The sequence below is a fragment of the Dysidea avara genome, chromosome 1 (assembly GCF_963678975.1).
Source record: "Dysidea avara chromosome 1, odDysAvar1.4, whole genome shotgun sequence".
NCBI lineage: Eukaryota > Metazoa > Porifera > Demospongiae > Dictyoceratida > Dysideidae > Dysidea > Dysidea avara.
This window is the reverse complement of record NC_089272.1, coordinates 29,299,451-29,316,036: the sequence shown is the minus strand read 5'-3', so window position 1 is coordinate 29,316,036 and position 16,586 is coordinate 29,299,451. Positions and strand designations below refer to the sequence as shown.

Sequence of the window (16,586 nt, the reverse complement as noted above, 5' to 3'; positions counted from 1 at the left end):
TACATGCCACACGTGAATACACAGAGCACAGGCTAGTGGATGTGTGTAGATTGTCCAACACTCATGCGCTTTATCCAGCATGTGTGTAAGCTGTCCTAACATGTGTGTTGGCTACGAGGTTGGTTGTCTGTGTCCCAGTCTGTGTGCATGCTATGGTACGGCTGTACAGCATTGTAATTCCTTTGTAATTATGCTGGATTTATGATTGTACAAAAAGCACATACAGCATACAGTATATTAATATATGAATGCTAGACTAGTATTGCATCATGTTTACTTTGCTAGGTAGAAAGCTAGCTTACTGCGGCAACCTAAGGCCAGGGCTGCTGGCAGCAAAACTGATGTTTGTGATGTGCAGTAAACTATCAACCTAAGAGGTATGTTGCTAAACTATTAATTTTATAATTCTTTAACATTTCATTTCAACAGAAGTAGCTATAACTATGGAGCCACATGCAGCACCACCAAATTCGAAGTGTTTAAATTGGAATGATGAAGCTACAAGTGGACTACTGAACTGGCCTGTTATACTGGAAGCTATATACATTGTACATATTGTAATGTTTAGCCAGTAGAGTTTCAACCAAGTATTCTGCTCATAACACCAGCAATTGTGCCAATTTAATAGAAAATGAAATGATGAAATAAAATAGATAAGCCTTATTTCTTAATAAATTAACCTACGTATAACAGCACAACTTTCTATCCTAAACAAACTCAGCACACAAGGACCAACAAGAAATAAGTGAATTTGTTAGAATCACTACAGTTGCCATAATAGGTTAAGGAGATGTTATTGTGACTTGTACCTGGTTGTTACTAATTTCTTGCATTCTATGATTATACTACTCATGGCTGATGCTGATCTGCACAGAGGCTGTAGCTACTGTAAAATATAGAAACATTGTTAATATGTAGCTAGCTATTACAGACTACATGGATACATCATGCTTTGGTGTGCTTCGTAATTACAAACATAGTAAATTATTATATGTAATTACAGCAAGATTACGACTGCACTATACACTTTTTCACTTGCTATGTCAACTATGTATTGATGTGTACTGTAGTTACCTAAAGAGGACACTATATAATTTGTACATAATGCAATAATTACCTGCTGGAATCTCTACATTGTATTCTGATCACTGCACCCAGGCAGCCATGGTGTTTATCAAATAGAAAATAAAGGTAGTAAGGTGAGATACCATAATTCCTAACACAAACTAATAAATACACTGCTGGTAATACAACTTCACACACACATGGTGTAACTATGCGTTTTACTAAAAACGATACACATGCACTTGAAAATCTACACGTATGCTACGTGTGTGAACATGTCAGTGTAGAAACGTGCAGCTACTACACACGTGTATGCAATACTGTAGTCCACAACTTGCTTCTAGCCAAGTATCCCACTTTGAACAGCTTTGTGGCAGTACATGTAGCATATGTGAGTGTCTATGTGTATCGCTGTGAAAATTATGTACCTGAAATGAAATGTTAAATTGATTGTCTAGCAACATATCACTTAAGTTGAAAGTGTATTGCACATCACATATAAACACTCAACGAGCTTCACAGTTGCTGTCCTGACTTACGTAGATTACAGTCAGCTAGCTTTGTACTTATGTATGTATCTGATAATCAAGATACGATACTATCTGGCATTATACACTAACATACTGTACATCATTTAAAGTCTCCAGTTTCTGTTAGATTAGAGTAACCCAAAGGCTGCAGCACATGTTGCTGTCAGACGTTCAGTGCTGGTCACTGTAAAGCACTAAAAATAACATTGTAGTAGGGCTGAGCGATATTATCGTTTTAGTGATATATCACAATATTTTGAAAGTATCGTTATCATGATATTTTGTTATTAACTATCGTAATACAATGCCTGTACATTATTGTCACTAAAAATCTATTTGTTATGCAGTACTAGGCTAAGAATCCTTGTAAGTCATACTGGTTACCCCTGCAGAGAGGTGTGAACACCATAACATAACCTCAAAGCATGTGTTACAATAACTGTTACTGTAAACAAGGATGATAGTGCCTAGTTTGATGCTTTCTTTAAAGACTTCCTGCAGGAATACTGAGCAATACACTATGTAGCACCAGCTATGATTGACTTATTTGTAAGTATCGTGAACTATTCAGTATCATGAAATAGTGGCTATAGTATCGATCGTGATACTAAAATGGCAGTATCACTCAGCCTTACATTGTAGGTGCTTGCCGTGGCATAATTATAATCGTAAAGCAGACGTAATTGTGAAGTAATTACAAAGTAATAACAACCGTAATTATGACTATGCTACATTTATGATGTATACTGTAAATGGTGTCATATGTTAATGTTGAATTTAAAGTATTCTGGTAATGATTTCTAGGGTGAGCTTTGAAGTTGTTGACATTACTAAATGTATTTCAGAACTTAATAAGTATTCAAATGCTCACCATGATGAATAGTAAGATACAGTGTATGTTACAGTATGATATTGCTAGAGACCTAATTACTACAGGTACACACATTTAAATTATTACTGCTTACCATTCACAATGAGGGAAGCATATCTACTCATCACATCAGGTACAATACAACGATATGATCCATTATGTGCATATCTCACATAACTGATTGTGAGTGTACTAGTTAGTATGTCACTACTGATAGTTGTAGTAATAGAGAAAGGATGTAATCCAGATGATATATTGCTAATACTATCACTTCTCAACCGCTGCCACAGCACATCATCAATACTAATGCCAGTTTTACCATTCTTATCTATTTTACAGATAAATTTTGTTACTACTCCAGTACACATTGTGACATCACTTGGTTGTGTTGTTATTATAGGTGAGTCTGTGTGTAATAATGACAACAATACAACTTCATCATTGAGGTAGCAACACATACAGTCATAATACATACAGTAAATACATGTAGTAAGGATTTTCACCAAAACTTCTAACCACAAAGCAATTTCATACCTTTATAACTTGGTGTAGTATTGGACGAATAATTAATGACAAGCTACAACTTTTCATCTAATACTGTACATATATAAATATTTAACTTTTTATCAAGCTTTCAGATTGAGTTGAAAGCTATAATGCACTCATGTCCACCATGCCATGTCCAGGATAAAACAGCTGACTGTTGACTTACTGTACCTGACTCCATCGATTTATAACATTTTCTTTATTATAAATTAATACATACTTTATGACTCAAAGAACAATGTACATAACTTGCCTATTGTGAAAGGTTACACATTGCACTATTACATTACAAATGTGCACTAGTCCAAGAAGGACCCAGTTACCCAGAAAAACGGTTGGCCTGATCTTTTGGAGAGTATGACAACATTATCAATAGTTAGTTGGGATTCCATTGTTTGTTCGCACTGGTGTGTATGAAAGTCTATAGACTTTGTTGTTTGATAACTTTGTTGTGGTTACTGTTATGTAAACAGAAACAACATAATTGACCTTAATTTATAGTGAGTATTTAGACATGGTTACTAAGTAGTTATGTGTTTTAGATGGTCACATGTAGTATGACACAATTCAGCAATTCAGCCAGTGGTTCTTGAGAATTTAGCTGTCAATAGTTTAATTATAAGTAGAACATGATCTAAATCAGGTATGTAAATGTGCTTGTACAGTAGTGTAACAGTATCGTGAACTTGTAATTCCTCATTCCCAACTCTTTCTGTTTTGTCAGTTGTTACTAATACGTGTATAAAGCTTCAAGGATATGATTCCAACTACAGTACCACTAAAATGCAACATTACACTCACTTGCACTGCAGTCATGAGTAGACACGCTTAATCGGTGAGTCAACCTGTACTTGCAATTCGTCAAATGCACATAATTATGCACATGAGAGCTTCATTCGCGAGTCACCATGAGTGTATCCAAAAGTGAATCCAAAAGTCCAATCATGAGTGAATCATTTCTAACTCATGCCTGCTAATTTTACCTAATAGTGTGGCAACTGTGGTGTTAATCACCACCCTCTAATGTATTATGAACCACATGGTAACTAGTTCACTATACTACCGGTACAAGGAATAGTTAGGAATTAGGGACTCAATTACGGATAATAGAAATAAAATGTAGTGATACAAGGGATATCTGCAGATGTACTTGCTTTATTACTGCAATCAATCGATCTAGCAGAGCCGCTAATGTTATGAATTACAGGGTAGCTATCAAACTATAGTAAGTTGAGATATGGTAGGTATTCCTTTTCAAACCTTTGGCATAATTTTTTATTTTATTTTGTGTTTTGCCTCTAATTGCTCTATGTTTTAAATTTGCCATATAATAAACTTTCATTATTAGCAATGATGAAAATACGTTATCAAAAATTTTATCAACATACAATAAGGGCTCAAACAGAATAGTTATTTCCTGTATTTGAATACTGTTTAGTGAACACAGTCTAATTAGCCAATAACTATATGTAAAGTCACAAAGCTGAACTAATGCTGAGAAAATTGGAACAGAAGCCATGAGTTGGGTGGGTCATTTATGTTCGCACTGGACCAATGGAGCGCCATATTGCCTTATCAAATACGCTGAGTTGGAGCCACTTTTGCAAGACTGTAACAGTGTCATAATCACCACAGAAGTTCGAAAAGAACCACTTGCACTGTTTGTATATTGAACACAAAAGTATTTTTGTTTATAAAGAATATTAACTGATGACTACTATAATATACGACCATTTTAAAATGAGTACAAAAATAGCTGTACAGTGTCTATTAATACATCTAGTTCACTACACTTTTTACACTAACATGTTGACATCCACCTCAGCTGAATGTGTGTTCTCTACTACAGGATATACTGTCACAGAGGTGAGGTCATGCCTGTCACCAGAATATGGCAAGAATTCCTAGCTACGTATGATAACAGGGAAAATTTACAACCACCATTGTCTCTCTACCATACAAGTGGAGATTTCTCTCTATCCAGTGGCCTTTCTCCTTCACATAAGCAGCGATTTCTTGGAGAACTGAGTCCGATTCAGTACTTGAGGTATGAATTTCATTAGTAGATGTATAATTGTCATGAAGAAAAATTGTCAATTGACTTCATTTCTTTGAGTAGTACTGTCTTCATTGTGTGAGGTATTTTCAGTTGGTGTCCCTTCACCTCTTTCCCTGTTCTGCTGGTTTTCTCCTCACAAGCTAACCTAGCTTATCTTAATTTTCTTCTCCATTCCATTGCTTAAAGTGAGGATAACGCATGCTACCAAAGGTGCTTTCAGAATCAAAATTATGCTCTAGAGTTGTTGTTTTATTAGAGTATAGTCTTTCCTGACTGTTGTATTAGAGCAAGTGACTGCTCTATTAGAGTATCTCAATCATTTTTCCGTGAAGAGTAAATAATCAGCCAAGAATCAATAACATTGTACATTTTCTTGTAATGAAATGCAGTGTTATGGCATAGTGTGTTCATGTTTTGCTGTATTTTGGTGTGCGAATTGTGCATTTAATTAAAATTCTTGAAAATTGTCCTATTATGCTGGCATAATGCTTGATGCTTTTGCTAGCCTATTAAGCTCGAAATTATGCCGGCACAATTAGCGCAAGCCTAATTGTTGGTTGATGACGAGTGGTTTGTGTATAGCTTAGTTTCGTTACGCCAGTCTGTTATTCTTGCCATGAAAATGATGTTTGTAGCGTACTGAACTTAATCCATGTTGTTTCTTTTGTTATAGAACACACTGAACCCTACACAAGCTTTTCAAGCAAAGAAGGGACCGGCTGAAATCGTTTTAAAGTCTCTAGTGATTGTCTGTGCCGGAATAATCACACTTCCAGGTGGAATAATATTTGCATGGGGTAGCCAGCGCCAATGCAAAAAGCCAACATGATGTACGAGAGTCCCAATATTTAAGTATTTCTGTATTTAAAATACATTTGCAAATACAATATAACTCTATTTTCGATTTTTATGGTGATGTTTTTACAACGAATTTTTGCAAACGAATGCCTGAGAGAGTAGCTAGGAACTTTAGAAGAGACACAGGTGTACTTTACACTGTCAATTTGAAACTTGTATAGAGCGGCAACCGTAATTGAACTCATGAACGGATAAAAACGAGAACAACTTAATTTGTACGTGAATTGGGACTTGGAATATTTAATGGTTTTCTAATTGGATTTCTTAGATAGTGTACGAGAGTCCCAAGACGTTGGCTACCCCTTGAATATTTATTTACAATCACACAAATGTGTTTACAAGGTACAGTAGTCACCGCTTATTTGATTTGGAATTTGTGTCTTGTGGACTAGTTTTAACCCATCCAAAAACAGCTTTTAGCTGTAAAAAAGTGTGCGTCCAAGTAAAACAGAGTTAACTTTGACAAAAAGTAATAATATCATAATGCGGCCATGTGCGAGGTGTGCAAGATGTAAAATTAATATTAGCTAATCAGATAATACAATATTATTGTTAAAGTGTTAATGAGAACTATGTGATGTTGCTAGTTTTCAAGTGTGTGAGCATCTTCATAAATGCCACACAAATTTTATTCTCAATAAAGCAATGTGTATAGATTCTCTGATAGCAATAAACATTAGAATTTAGCCGCCTTTCCTTTGTTCATAGCATTGCTATACACAGGAAAGACGGCCAAACTCAAACTATTTATTGCTATCAGAGAATCTATACACATTGCTTTATTGAGAATCAAATTTGTGTGGCATTTATGAAGATGCTCACACACTTAAAAACTAGCAACATCACATAGTTCTCATTAACACTTTAACAATAATATTGTATTATCTGATTAGCTAATATTAATTTTACATCTTGCACACCTCGCACATGGCTGCATTGTGATATCATTACTTTTTGTCACAGTTAACTCTGCTTTACTTGGATGCGCACTTTTTTCTACAGCTACAAGCTGTTGTTGGATGGGATTTCAATACTTTTGTTAGAATAAGCATACACTGTTGAAAACAGTGGGTGAGGAGTTTCCATGGTTTTGACAGAAATCCCAGATTACAGTGACAGAATGTTAAAATAAAACTGTAATTTTAGTGGCATGCAACTGCAGTCAACTAACACTCATTTTAACTAGTAAATCCTTAGTGACACTTTTCCTTTCCTCTTGTACTGCATTAAAACAATCAAGATACTCTAATAGAGCAGTCACAAAACAGCTGTAACACAGCAATAAAAGTTCAAGCATAGTTACAACTTCTGCCTAGCATTACTTAAATGACTAGCTACTTACATTACAGACTTTACAATATAAAAATACAGCACTTGTAGAAATGTGACTGTTCTATTAGAGTGATTGACTGCTCTATTAGAGTATCTCTATCATAGACTAATTCAAGCGGAGAAGCCACGCCTTGCTCATATCAGTACGAGCTTTTGTGAAATGAAATGAGAATAGTAGAGAAATGGTAAGTATGTACAGAGACAATGGAGGGGCACATAATTATTTCCTGTTGAGTGTTGTAAAATAAACGCCTTTAACATTTATGTTACTAATAAATAAGCGCATCAAAATAGGCTTTAATCTTTGCCGGCGAGACTCTTAAGGTCTTAAGACTGTTGTTTGATCGCCTGAAGGTAGTGTTTTCATGTTGAAGAGATTTAGTGCCACTGAGAGGCAATTGGTGAGTTAAACTACAGTATACATCTATTTGTGTTGTAAAATTTTATTGTAAAAGGCGATTAGTGACTTTGGACCAGGGTGAAAATTTTACTGCTATATTTGGAGGTTGTAGTGTATGTATATCTTAGTATCTTAATAAATAATCCTTCATGATCACTAATCACTAATAGTACAGTGAAAACTGGTCATTGTTCAGGTAGGGACATTTTCTGAGGTGCAGTAAGATGGTTACTTTTGGGCCAAATTTTCTTGACTTTCAATAAGCAGATGCCTGCTTTAGCAAAGCACTGATTTAGCCATATAAATGTCTCACAGTGAATTTAAAAGTTGGCCTTCTTAGAGAGGCAGCCTTCTGTACAAGTGGTCTCCAAGACAGGTCCATTGTGGACGAAAGCCAGGCATTAGATATTTGGTATTTCATGTGTTGAAGGCATTCCAGGGCTTCTGGTTGTCTGAAATCTCACCACAGTTTACTCAGGCAGTGTTGTGGTCACCACTAATCCACTGGAATGCTGTGTTATGTTCGTCTTATGCTTGGCTACTATAAAGAACTGAAATGGATACTCTGAAATATATATATATCCTATGGATAATGACTTCATCACTTCTTCATCAGGAGCTTATAAGGACCAAAAGTTAAAATATTTACACTTTGGGCTGACAGCCAACTGCCTACGTCTGAAGCAGTGCCTTTGGTGCTCTAACAGATTTGCTGCCCCCTTGCTGCCAGCACTCACTGTGTCACACACTAATATCCATCTCTATAGCCAGTTAGAAATGCTTCAATACAGCCACCTCCTTATCAAGCTAGGTACTTATGTGGCTTACTCAGGTATGTTACTGCTCAATTACAATGTCGCATTCGCTTGTACATGCAAGTTTGCTTGAGATTTTAAAAATCACTAATTAAGGGGTGTGGCAATAGATTTAGCTGCAATTCTCGTGAGGGAAACAGCTGCCGCACAGTCTTGCGAGTGAAACACTTGCCACGCCCCTTAATTATCAATGTTTAAAGTCTTGAGCAAAATTGTGCATACGAGCAAGTGCGATGTTGCGTTTCGGCAGTGCCGTATATATGGTAGCCATATCAGATACTGACTAGCAGTGACACATCATGAGTATTTAAGTCACAATACGTTATTTTATCATCCATCTAAATACAATTCCTGAATGTGTCATTTTGTGTACAGAGCACTCTTCCACAAGGTTGACCATAAAGCGACCTGAGTAAGGTTTCAGTGTATATGTGACCAAATTTTGGAAAATCACCCATATGGACGTACATGAAATAATTAGAATTTTCATGTTTAGTGGGCTACTATTATGAGCAGAGGAGAGTTATAAAAATATTTTTAGAATTTTCTAGTAATTTAAGGTGTTGAGAATGGTTTACAACCATCAACAAGTAGATTTGCACTATAACGCTTGTTATTTGGTCATTAAATATTTTAAGTGTCAAATGTGCCCATATGGGTGATTTTCCAAAATATGGTCACATATTGTTAACCATTAATATTGTTCACCATTGTCAACAGTAGGTACAATGATACCTCACTTAGCGGCCACCTCTTTAATAAGACCACCTCGTTATATTGGCCACCTCTAGTAGGTCCCAAACATAGCTAAACAGTACTTTATGACCTCATTAATAAGGCCACCTTGTTATTAAGGCCAAATTTTTTGGTCCCAGAGCTGGCCCTATTAATGAGGTTTTACTGTACTTATGTGCATTTTTATTTTTCGTAACTTTTCTTCTTCAGGTTTACTAATGGGCACTATGAAGTATTGTTGACTGGTCCGTGCATAATGTGGTGACTTGAAATGCTAAAACAGTACGTAGCATGTCTTGTATGCACATGTTGTAATGTGTCTACACATCTTAGAAATAAATATAATTGTATTCTCTATAAATACTCAGTTCCATTGTGCCGCTAGGTCATAAGTGGGTTGAGTATGGATCATCCAGGACATTTGGGTCACATTTTGTCCTGGCCAAGTAGATCTCATCCACTGACAGAATATACAGGATCAGATCACGTGTATAAATTACGGTGGAACTTGTTTATTGCCACCTTCACTCAATAAGCAGGTAGCAGTGTATAAATTCTCACTTTGGAATTAGCTTTTTAAGAGAGGTTGTCTTTCTATACTGGTGGCCATTAAGACAGGTTGTACTGATAGAGTGTACATACTAGAGATGCAACAATATCCTCCACTTAGTGTCGTTTGATTGTGAGGCAATGGAGACTGTATATTGTTGTATTTATATACTATACTATTATACTGCAACTCTAGTACATATTTTTGTTAACTGTTTAGACATACTGGAGCCACACCCACACATCTGGATTCTACAGATGGAGTCATACCAACTTGTTGTCATTGCACTTACTCGTTATTACTCCCATTGTGTTTGGATGAATATGCATGCCGTCGTGTGAGACTTGCTACCATGGTGGGCCACTGGAGAAGATTTTCATAGCAGTTACGTATATCACAGTCATTATTGTACAATTCTTACATTATTGTTGTGAAAACTGTTTGGTATTCATGTGTCCTCTGTATGGTGTAATTACATGTGTAATTTTGTGTGGGGTGCTATAAAATGCATGGTGACAATTGTAAATTATCAGGTGGTTTTGCGCACTTCCTTTTGAGCCAGCTACATGTGCTAATCACTCACAGCTTGTGTCAACAATTGGTAACCGCAGTTGTGCTCAGTGTCATTCTTGAAGCCGCACCCTTAGAGAGCAAATTACGTAAGGGTGACTAATTTCAAATTGAACGATGGCACACAGCACACTTCTTTATGGCTACATGCACTGATTAACTACACACAGCCCAGTTCATCAATAACCAGTGACCGCAGTTGTGCTCTGCGTCATTCTTCAAACTCCGAGTTAAATTCTTAGAGAGCAAATTATGTGGGGGCGACTAAATTCAAATTTCAAACTAGCCATTCTCGAAAACATGTGCTTCAATCTCAACATAACTTTTAGAACAGTTTAAAGACACATTGCCCTACATGCCAAGCGATTATGGTGGAAAACAACAATATGGGGTTTGTATTTGGCCTCTAGGTCGACTGAAACTTCATTTGGTGCTGAAATTACAACTGTAGGGCAATGATGTATGGTGAAATCGATGATGTGAATCTTGAAGCGATTGAGAGAATATGGAAGCGATAGCATGTGTGGAATGCACAAAGGAACGCAAGGAACTACACCTGCGGTTGCGTCTAACCGCATGCAAAGAAAAAAGAAAAATACTCTTTGATGTCGGCAATCTCGATCTCGAAACAGTTGGCATGGATTTGCTTCACTGCTTGTGTGGTAGTTACTAGTGACACGATGAGTCCAACTCTAGAGGTCAGACGGATAGTGTAAGTGACGGGTGAGTTACAGGAAGGCCGAATTTAACAACGTTCATTCTTGTAAAATCCTTATGTGTACTGGTTGCGTCATTTATTGTCTGCAGCATGCGTTTCTCTTTACTGGCCGCGCAACTCACTACAGTGAGTCTTGATCATCATGGATTAGTGGCTGCATAATGACAGCCGTTACGGATTATTTATGTGGACAAAGAAGACGGAAAGATCTCTTGTGGTAGTTAGAAGTGATGAGTAATGGAGCTGCCAAGGAAGAAACAGCTCTTAAAGCAGGTGAATTACAGCAAAGTCTTGTGAGGCTATCTACATCCTGTAGACAACAGGAGAATTGCCTACATAAGCAATGTAGGCTGGAAGAGTGTTTACAAATGAAAATATACTCACTTTCAGGCATAATCGACTGACATATAAATTGTATTTAGAAGTTTGGAACGTTGAAACCAGCTGTCAAGTGTTGAACATGTTACACTGCACAAGAACAAGTAGATAAGACACCCATCACAGTGGATAGAGGTTGTCAGTTATTGTTTACATATAAAGAGCTTGTACATTATTGGGTGGATAGCAGGAAACAAACTAGCTAAAGCTGAGCCCAGTGGCACCAAGATTATTCTGCTGACCTATGTTACATCATTGATAAAGCAATTGTTCTTTTTGTATTGTGTTTAAAGTGTTAAAACACTTGAGTGATTATTTTATTAGAAACTGATTCGAGTAATTGTGCATAAGACTCACTTGCAGAACTACTGTACAATTACGTAGTACTGGTAGGCTATTTTGTACTATTGGAAGGATTTAGTTTTGAATTGTGTGTGGATACCAAGCGAAAATACTTCAAATAGGATGATAATTGATGTACATAAGTTATTGAGTGGCCAATAAAGATGTCTACCGACGATAATTGATGCCTTACACCACTGCCTTTGGCCGGATACTGCTGATGAATGCTATTGCCTTGAACACTGGTACATTGTGTACACCTAGAGTATTAAATTTCCTATAGCTGGGTATAAAATATTTGTGTATATCTTGTTCTAAACAAGATTCCTGTAGGTTGGCACACAACCAGGCCGATAATTGATTGCTTACGTTGATAGTGACCTTGCATAACAAAATGTTGAAACAGTCTTTTATCCCTGTGATACGCCTAATGGATCTATGCTCAATATACCCATAATTGTGACCTAGTCTAGGAAAACTGGTCTTATTGCCTGTTATAAAAGTATTGAGAAATGTCAGTTTTAAGCATTTAGTATGTTACAGCTCACCAATAATATTGTTGAAGCTACTGTATGTGTACCAACTTTTCTCACATTTTACACCAATTCCTTACCTCCCTGTACGAGTAGCTAATACCCACCATTTTGAATAGTTTTTAACTAGATGTTGACTGTATGTCAGGCAAGGATAGTGAGAGGAGGGCAAGAAGTTGCCTATGTACAAAATGAAAGAGAAATGTGTAGGGATTGATTACATTCAGGTCTTAAAACTGAAAGGATATTTTATAGCACAGGTCTTTATTCAACACTACGGAGTTGTAAATTACATACACAGAGCCATCCCCATGCTGGCCAGGGCTCCATTAAAGTTCCAGACAGCTTGAATGACTTGCCTTGGGAAAAGCAGACCACTCAAGTGTAACTGATTTTGATTTAGTTTATTCATGTGGCTTTGTGGTCTTGGTGAAATTCCAATTTGCTGTCATGGACCATAAGACCATTTTTCCCAGACCCGGTCACATTTATGTATTCTATTCTTAATCTTGACAATACGCTTTACATTACTCGTTAACTGGTCCAAATATTTGTGAAAAGATTGGTAAGACCTGCCATTAATACACTGGGTGAAAATATGCCTACTACAAGAGAAAAAATGGAATTTTAGTTACTTGAATGGGTACTCAGTGAAATAAGGCTAAATGATACATCATTAGATTCGCTTATTGATGGAAGCTTTGGATTTGTAGTGAAGGGCGTGAGTTAATTTTGATGTGGTAGAAATAAAGGTTACCATTGTCATTCCTTTATTGGAATGGCTTTCTTCTTTGTGAACATAGTGAAATATAAGGTAGGTTTGAAAAATCCACAGTTTCTGTGATCTCAAGCAGAATAACTACATACGTGTATATAGATATACACTATTCTGTAGCTGTGATTATTCTATTAGAGTGTTTACTTGACTGCTTTATTTAAGTATCTTGATTGTCTTTGTAAAAGTAAAGTGTTGTTATGGGTTTTAAATGTATTTGCATGCATGCAACTGAAATGCAGTTAGTTTGTATATTATTGCAGCATTGGATTTACCTCTGAAAGCATGTCCCAGATGGCTTATTATTTTATTCCTGATGTATGATATATTTTATATTAATTTCAGAAGCCCCTGTTAAATCTTAAATCCGTTACTGTAAAGAAACAACTATAGCGTGACGGATTTGTCTGTTCTGGCTGCTAATAGTGAGCAAATCCCATCTTTGTGACCAGCTTTAGTCTTGAGCTATACACCTGTAATTCTTTGCCATACACACTGTACAAATCAAATTTCTCGGTGTTCAAGCTGTCTGATACTATAGTACGTACGCGTTGAGCTGAATCTTCAAAAACATTTAATAATTCATGAATGCAATTACACACGATCTTGAAATTTGGCTCATTTATACTGCTTGACCTGCTAACAATATTTCAAAATCATTTTGTTCAAATGTCTGACATAATATTTACAGCCAAATCAAAAATTTTCACAATACATTTCCAATGGGGAAGCCATATAAGTACAATGTCCATTACAGCCCTTTCCAACACTTGTAATGGAGCCAAACCATATGTGTCTATTGTTGACACCTTTGCTGTTACCACTAATCATCTGGTTGGTTGAAATGTTAACTGTTGAAAAAAAATCCATTGTTAGCGTTTTTCAGGATTCAACTCAACTTGTACATATCATATAACTCCACAACTATTCTCCACAAGTGGTTGAAACTTTGCTAGTCCATTTCATTGTTACTGTAGATAGCAGAGAAACAATACAATAGAATTCAAGTAATGGAGGGCAAAAAGCTCAACTTATTACAACAATTTGATTTCTGACATACAGAACAGGTATGCATCAAAGTGCTCAGCTTAACTTAAATTTGAGACAAAAAATTTCCAGATCTATACATACATCAGTCATTCCTGCATGGTAAACTACTAACAGAAACAAGTTAATTAATTAAAAATCTGTATTCAGATAGGCTGACCATCTTAGTGCAACCTTTTGTGATTTGAAAGTACTGAGAGTATCAGCTAGGGAGATATAAGCAATAACCATATGAAACAAACATGAAGATACTCTAATAGAACAGTCACTGAGAAGTACAAAAGTACCTGAAAAACATTGCAAAAATGTTCAGGGACCTCCACACTTATACGCCTAAACCCTTTACCACACTCTACCATTACTATCAGTTACTCAATGTCTACCTTACAGTTCTATACTGTAGATCTATCAATGGAAACTCTTGACTGCTCTATGTGCATTGTCTCAGAAAAATGTGTACTCTATTAGTGTACTACAAAACATTTTTAAAAATAGTCAAGCAATATACCAAATATACATAAGAGTCACACAATCAAGCAGTTGGCCTTGCTGCAATTTGTTACCATGATTATCAGTTAAACTGCTCAGTTTCACATTTAAGGTAACTATCAAGGTACAAACCTTCTGTAATATAATGGAATATGAATAAATATCAATGATTTATAGACTTTCAACCACACATGTACATACCAAGTGCATTTTGAGATCTCTTTATAGAGCAGTCACATACATGCAACGTTCAGCAACTAACATGAAGTAAAATTAGTACAAAATTAACAGGGCTCCCGGATTTTTTTGAGTGTACTGTCAAACTGCTGGTACAACACAGATTTTGTCCTGTCAAAACATAAAAATGTACTGGTGCCCAGTGTTAAGCTTTCAATAATAAATATGTAGTCATGCCAAAAGTAATGTAACCATGTCATAAATTAATGTAACACACTGTTTCTAGTCCAGTACAACAGTCTTTTAGCACTTTATGCATCCCACAAGTCAAAGGTAACACTGGATAACATGGTTTTAAATACATTTTGCACATTCATATATAGCTGACAAGTACAAGTAGGCTGGTGTTCAAACATCACTGTTTTGGCTTGAGGTAAAGCTTGTGACCACAAACCATAAACAAACAGCTTATATAATTAATATTGCTGCCTTTGTAAGGCTGCTCTCCAGCAGACTAGTGTACCATTCTGTCCAGCCACAATTTCCAGACAACAATAAAATTAACAATTAACCATTCATTGCACAATATTGACCAGAAATTGGCTGATTGTTGAATGTTACTTTGAACCTGATTAATGTCTCCTAAAATCTAGTTCTTCTGTTTACTTTTGTAGGAATTAAAAAAGATAGACACAAGCCAGCATATACAGATGCAAAAAAGAAAATGATATCTATTCCAAATCAGTTGAGTTGTCAAAATGGGTGTAGCCTTCCAACAATGAACTATAAAGGTATGTATTTTGTTAATCATTGCAGTCACTTCTTGGCCACCATCTTTGATATAACATCTTTTGTACACCAGCTCATCTTTTGAAGGCTGTATACCCTTTTCCACAGCTTAGCTGTTCTACATGTACATGTAACTAAAGTTTACGTACCAACATTGAGAAATACTTTACTACTCCTTATGTAGTTGAGAATCTCAAACTGATATAATCCAGCATGTTCCAACCTCACATCAGTGATTGTTAGTGTACTGTTTATTATGTCTGAGACAGTGAGGTCATTACTGATCATATAGTGGCCAGTGGATGCAAGTGTTATGTTATTTCCCATGTCATCAAATCTCTTCCACATTATATACCTATCTTCAATATTAGTAGTAACCATCAATACACAATTAAACACTGCTACTTCTCCAGTAGATACTGTGACATTACTTGGTTCTGTTGTTATAGTAACTATAAAATGAGATTAATGTTATGGTTACCACTAGATACATCATGTAAACATCATTTATAAGGATATTATACTACTGTATGGCAATCTGTGAACTACTATGTCATTCATTAACAATAAGCTGTTGTACTACATTTAATGAACTAGTTTGATATTCTGGTTGCTAATACTGCTATTATATCAACAGTTTGTCATGTAAACAATACATAAAAAATGAACTTGCAATAGACTGGGTTATACACAAACTAGCCTGTAGATTTAACAGTATACATAACAGCCAAACACAACAAATGTCTTGCACAAAACATTTCAGTCCACTACCATATATGTAGTGATTATATGGAAGTTAGGGAATTTACATCTTCCCTTCATGTCTCGAACAATCCTCTGAATGTAATTACAAAACATTTCAATCCACTATCATATACGTATGTAGACATTATTCTCTTTTTTACAAAGGGGAAGATTTTTGTGAGTTAGGGAATTTACACCTTTTCTCCTTGAATTTTTCTACTTAGCAAAAATTCTGTAATGGATTGTTTAAAAGTGTGCCTAGT

At 36.0% G+C, this 16,586-nt stretch overlaps 1 protein-coding gene across 1 annotated transcript in view; it reads right to left on the bottom strand.

The window, feature by feature from the left end:
* LOC136261005 (uncharacterized) overlaps positions 1 to 16,586 on the bottom strand; it is a 47,887-nt gene that overhangs the window by 17,663 nt on the left and 13,638 nt on the right. Inside the window, exons 2-3 of the mRNA XM_066054969.1 lie at positions 15,729 to 16,031; positions 2,561 to 2,872 (exon numbers count right to left, since the gene is read on the bottom strand). Of these exons, the coding sequence (XP_065911041.1) occupies positions 2,561 to 2,872; positions 15,729 to 16,031 (615 nt within the window). The remainder of the gene's footprint in view (positions 1 to 2,560; positions 2,873 to 15,728; positions 16,032 to 16,586) is intronic.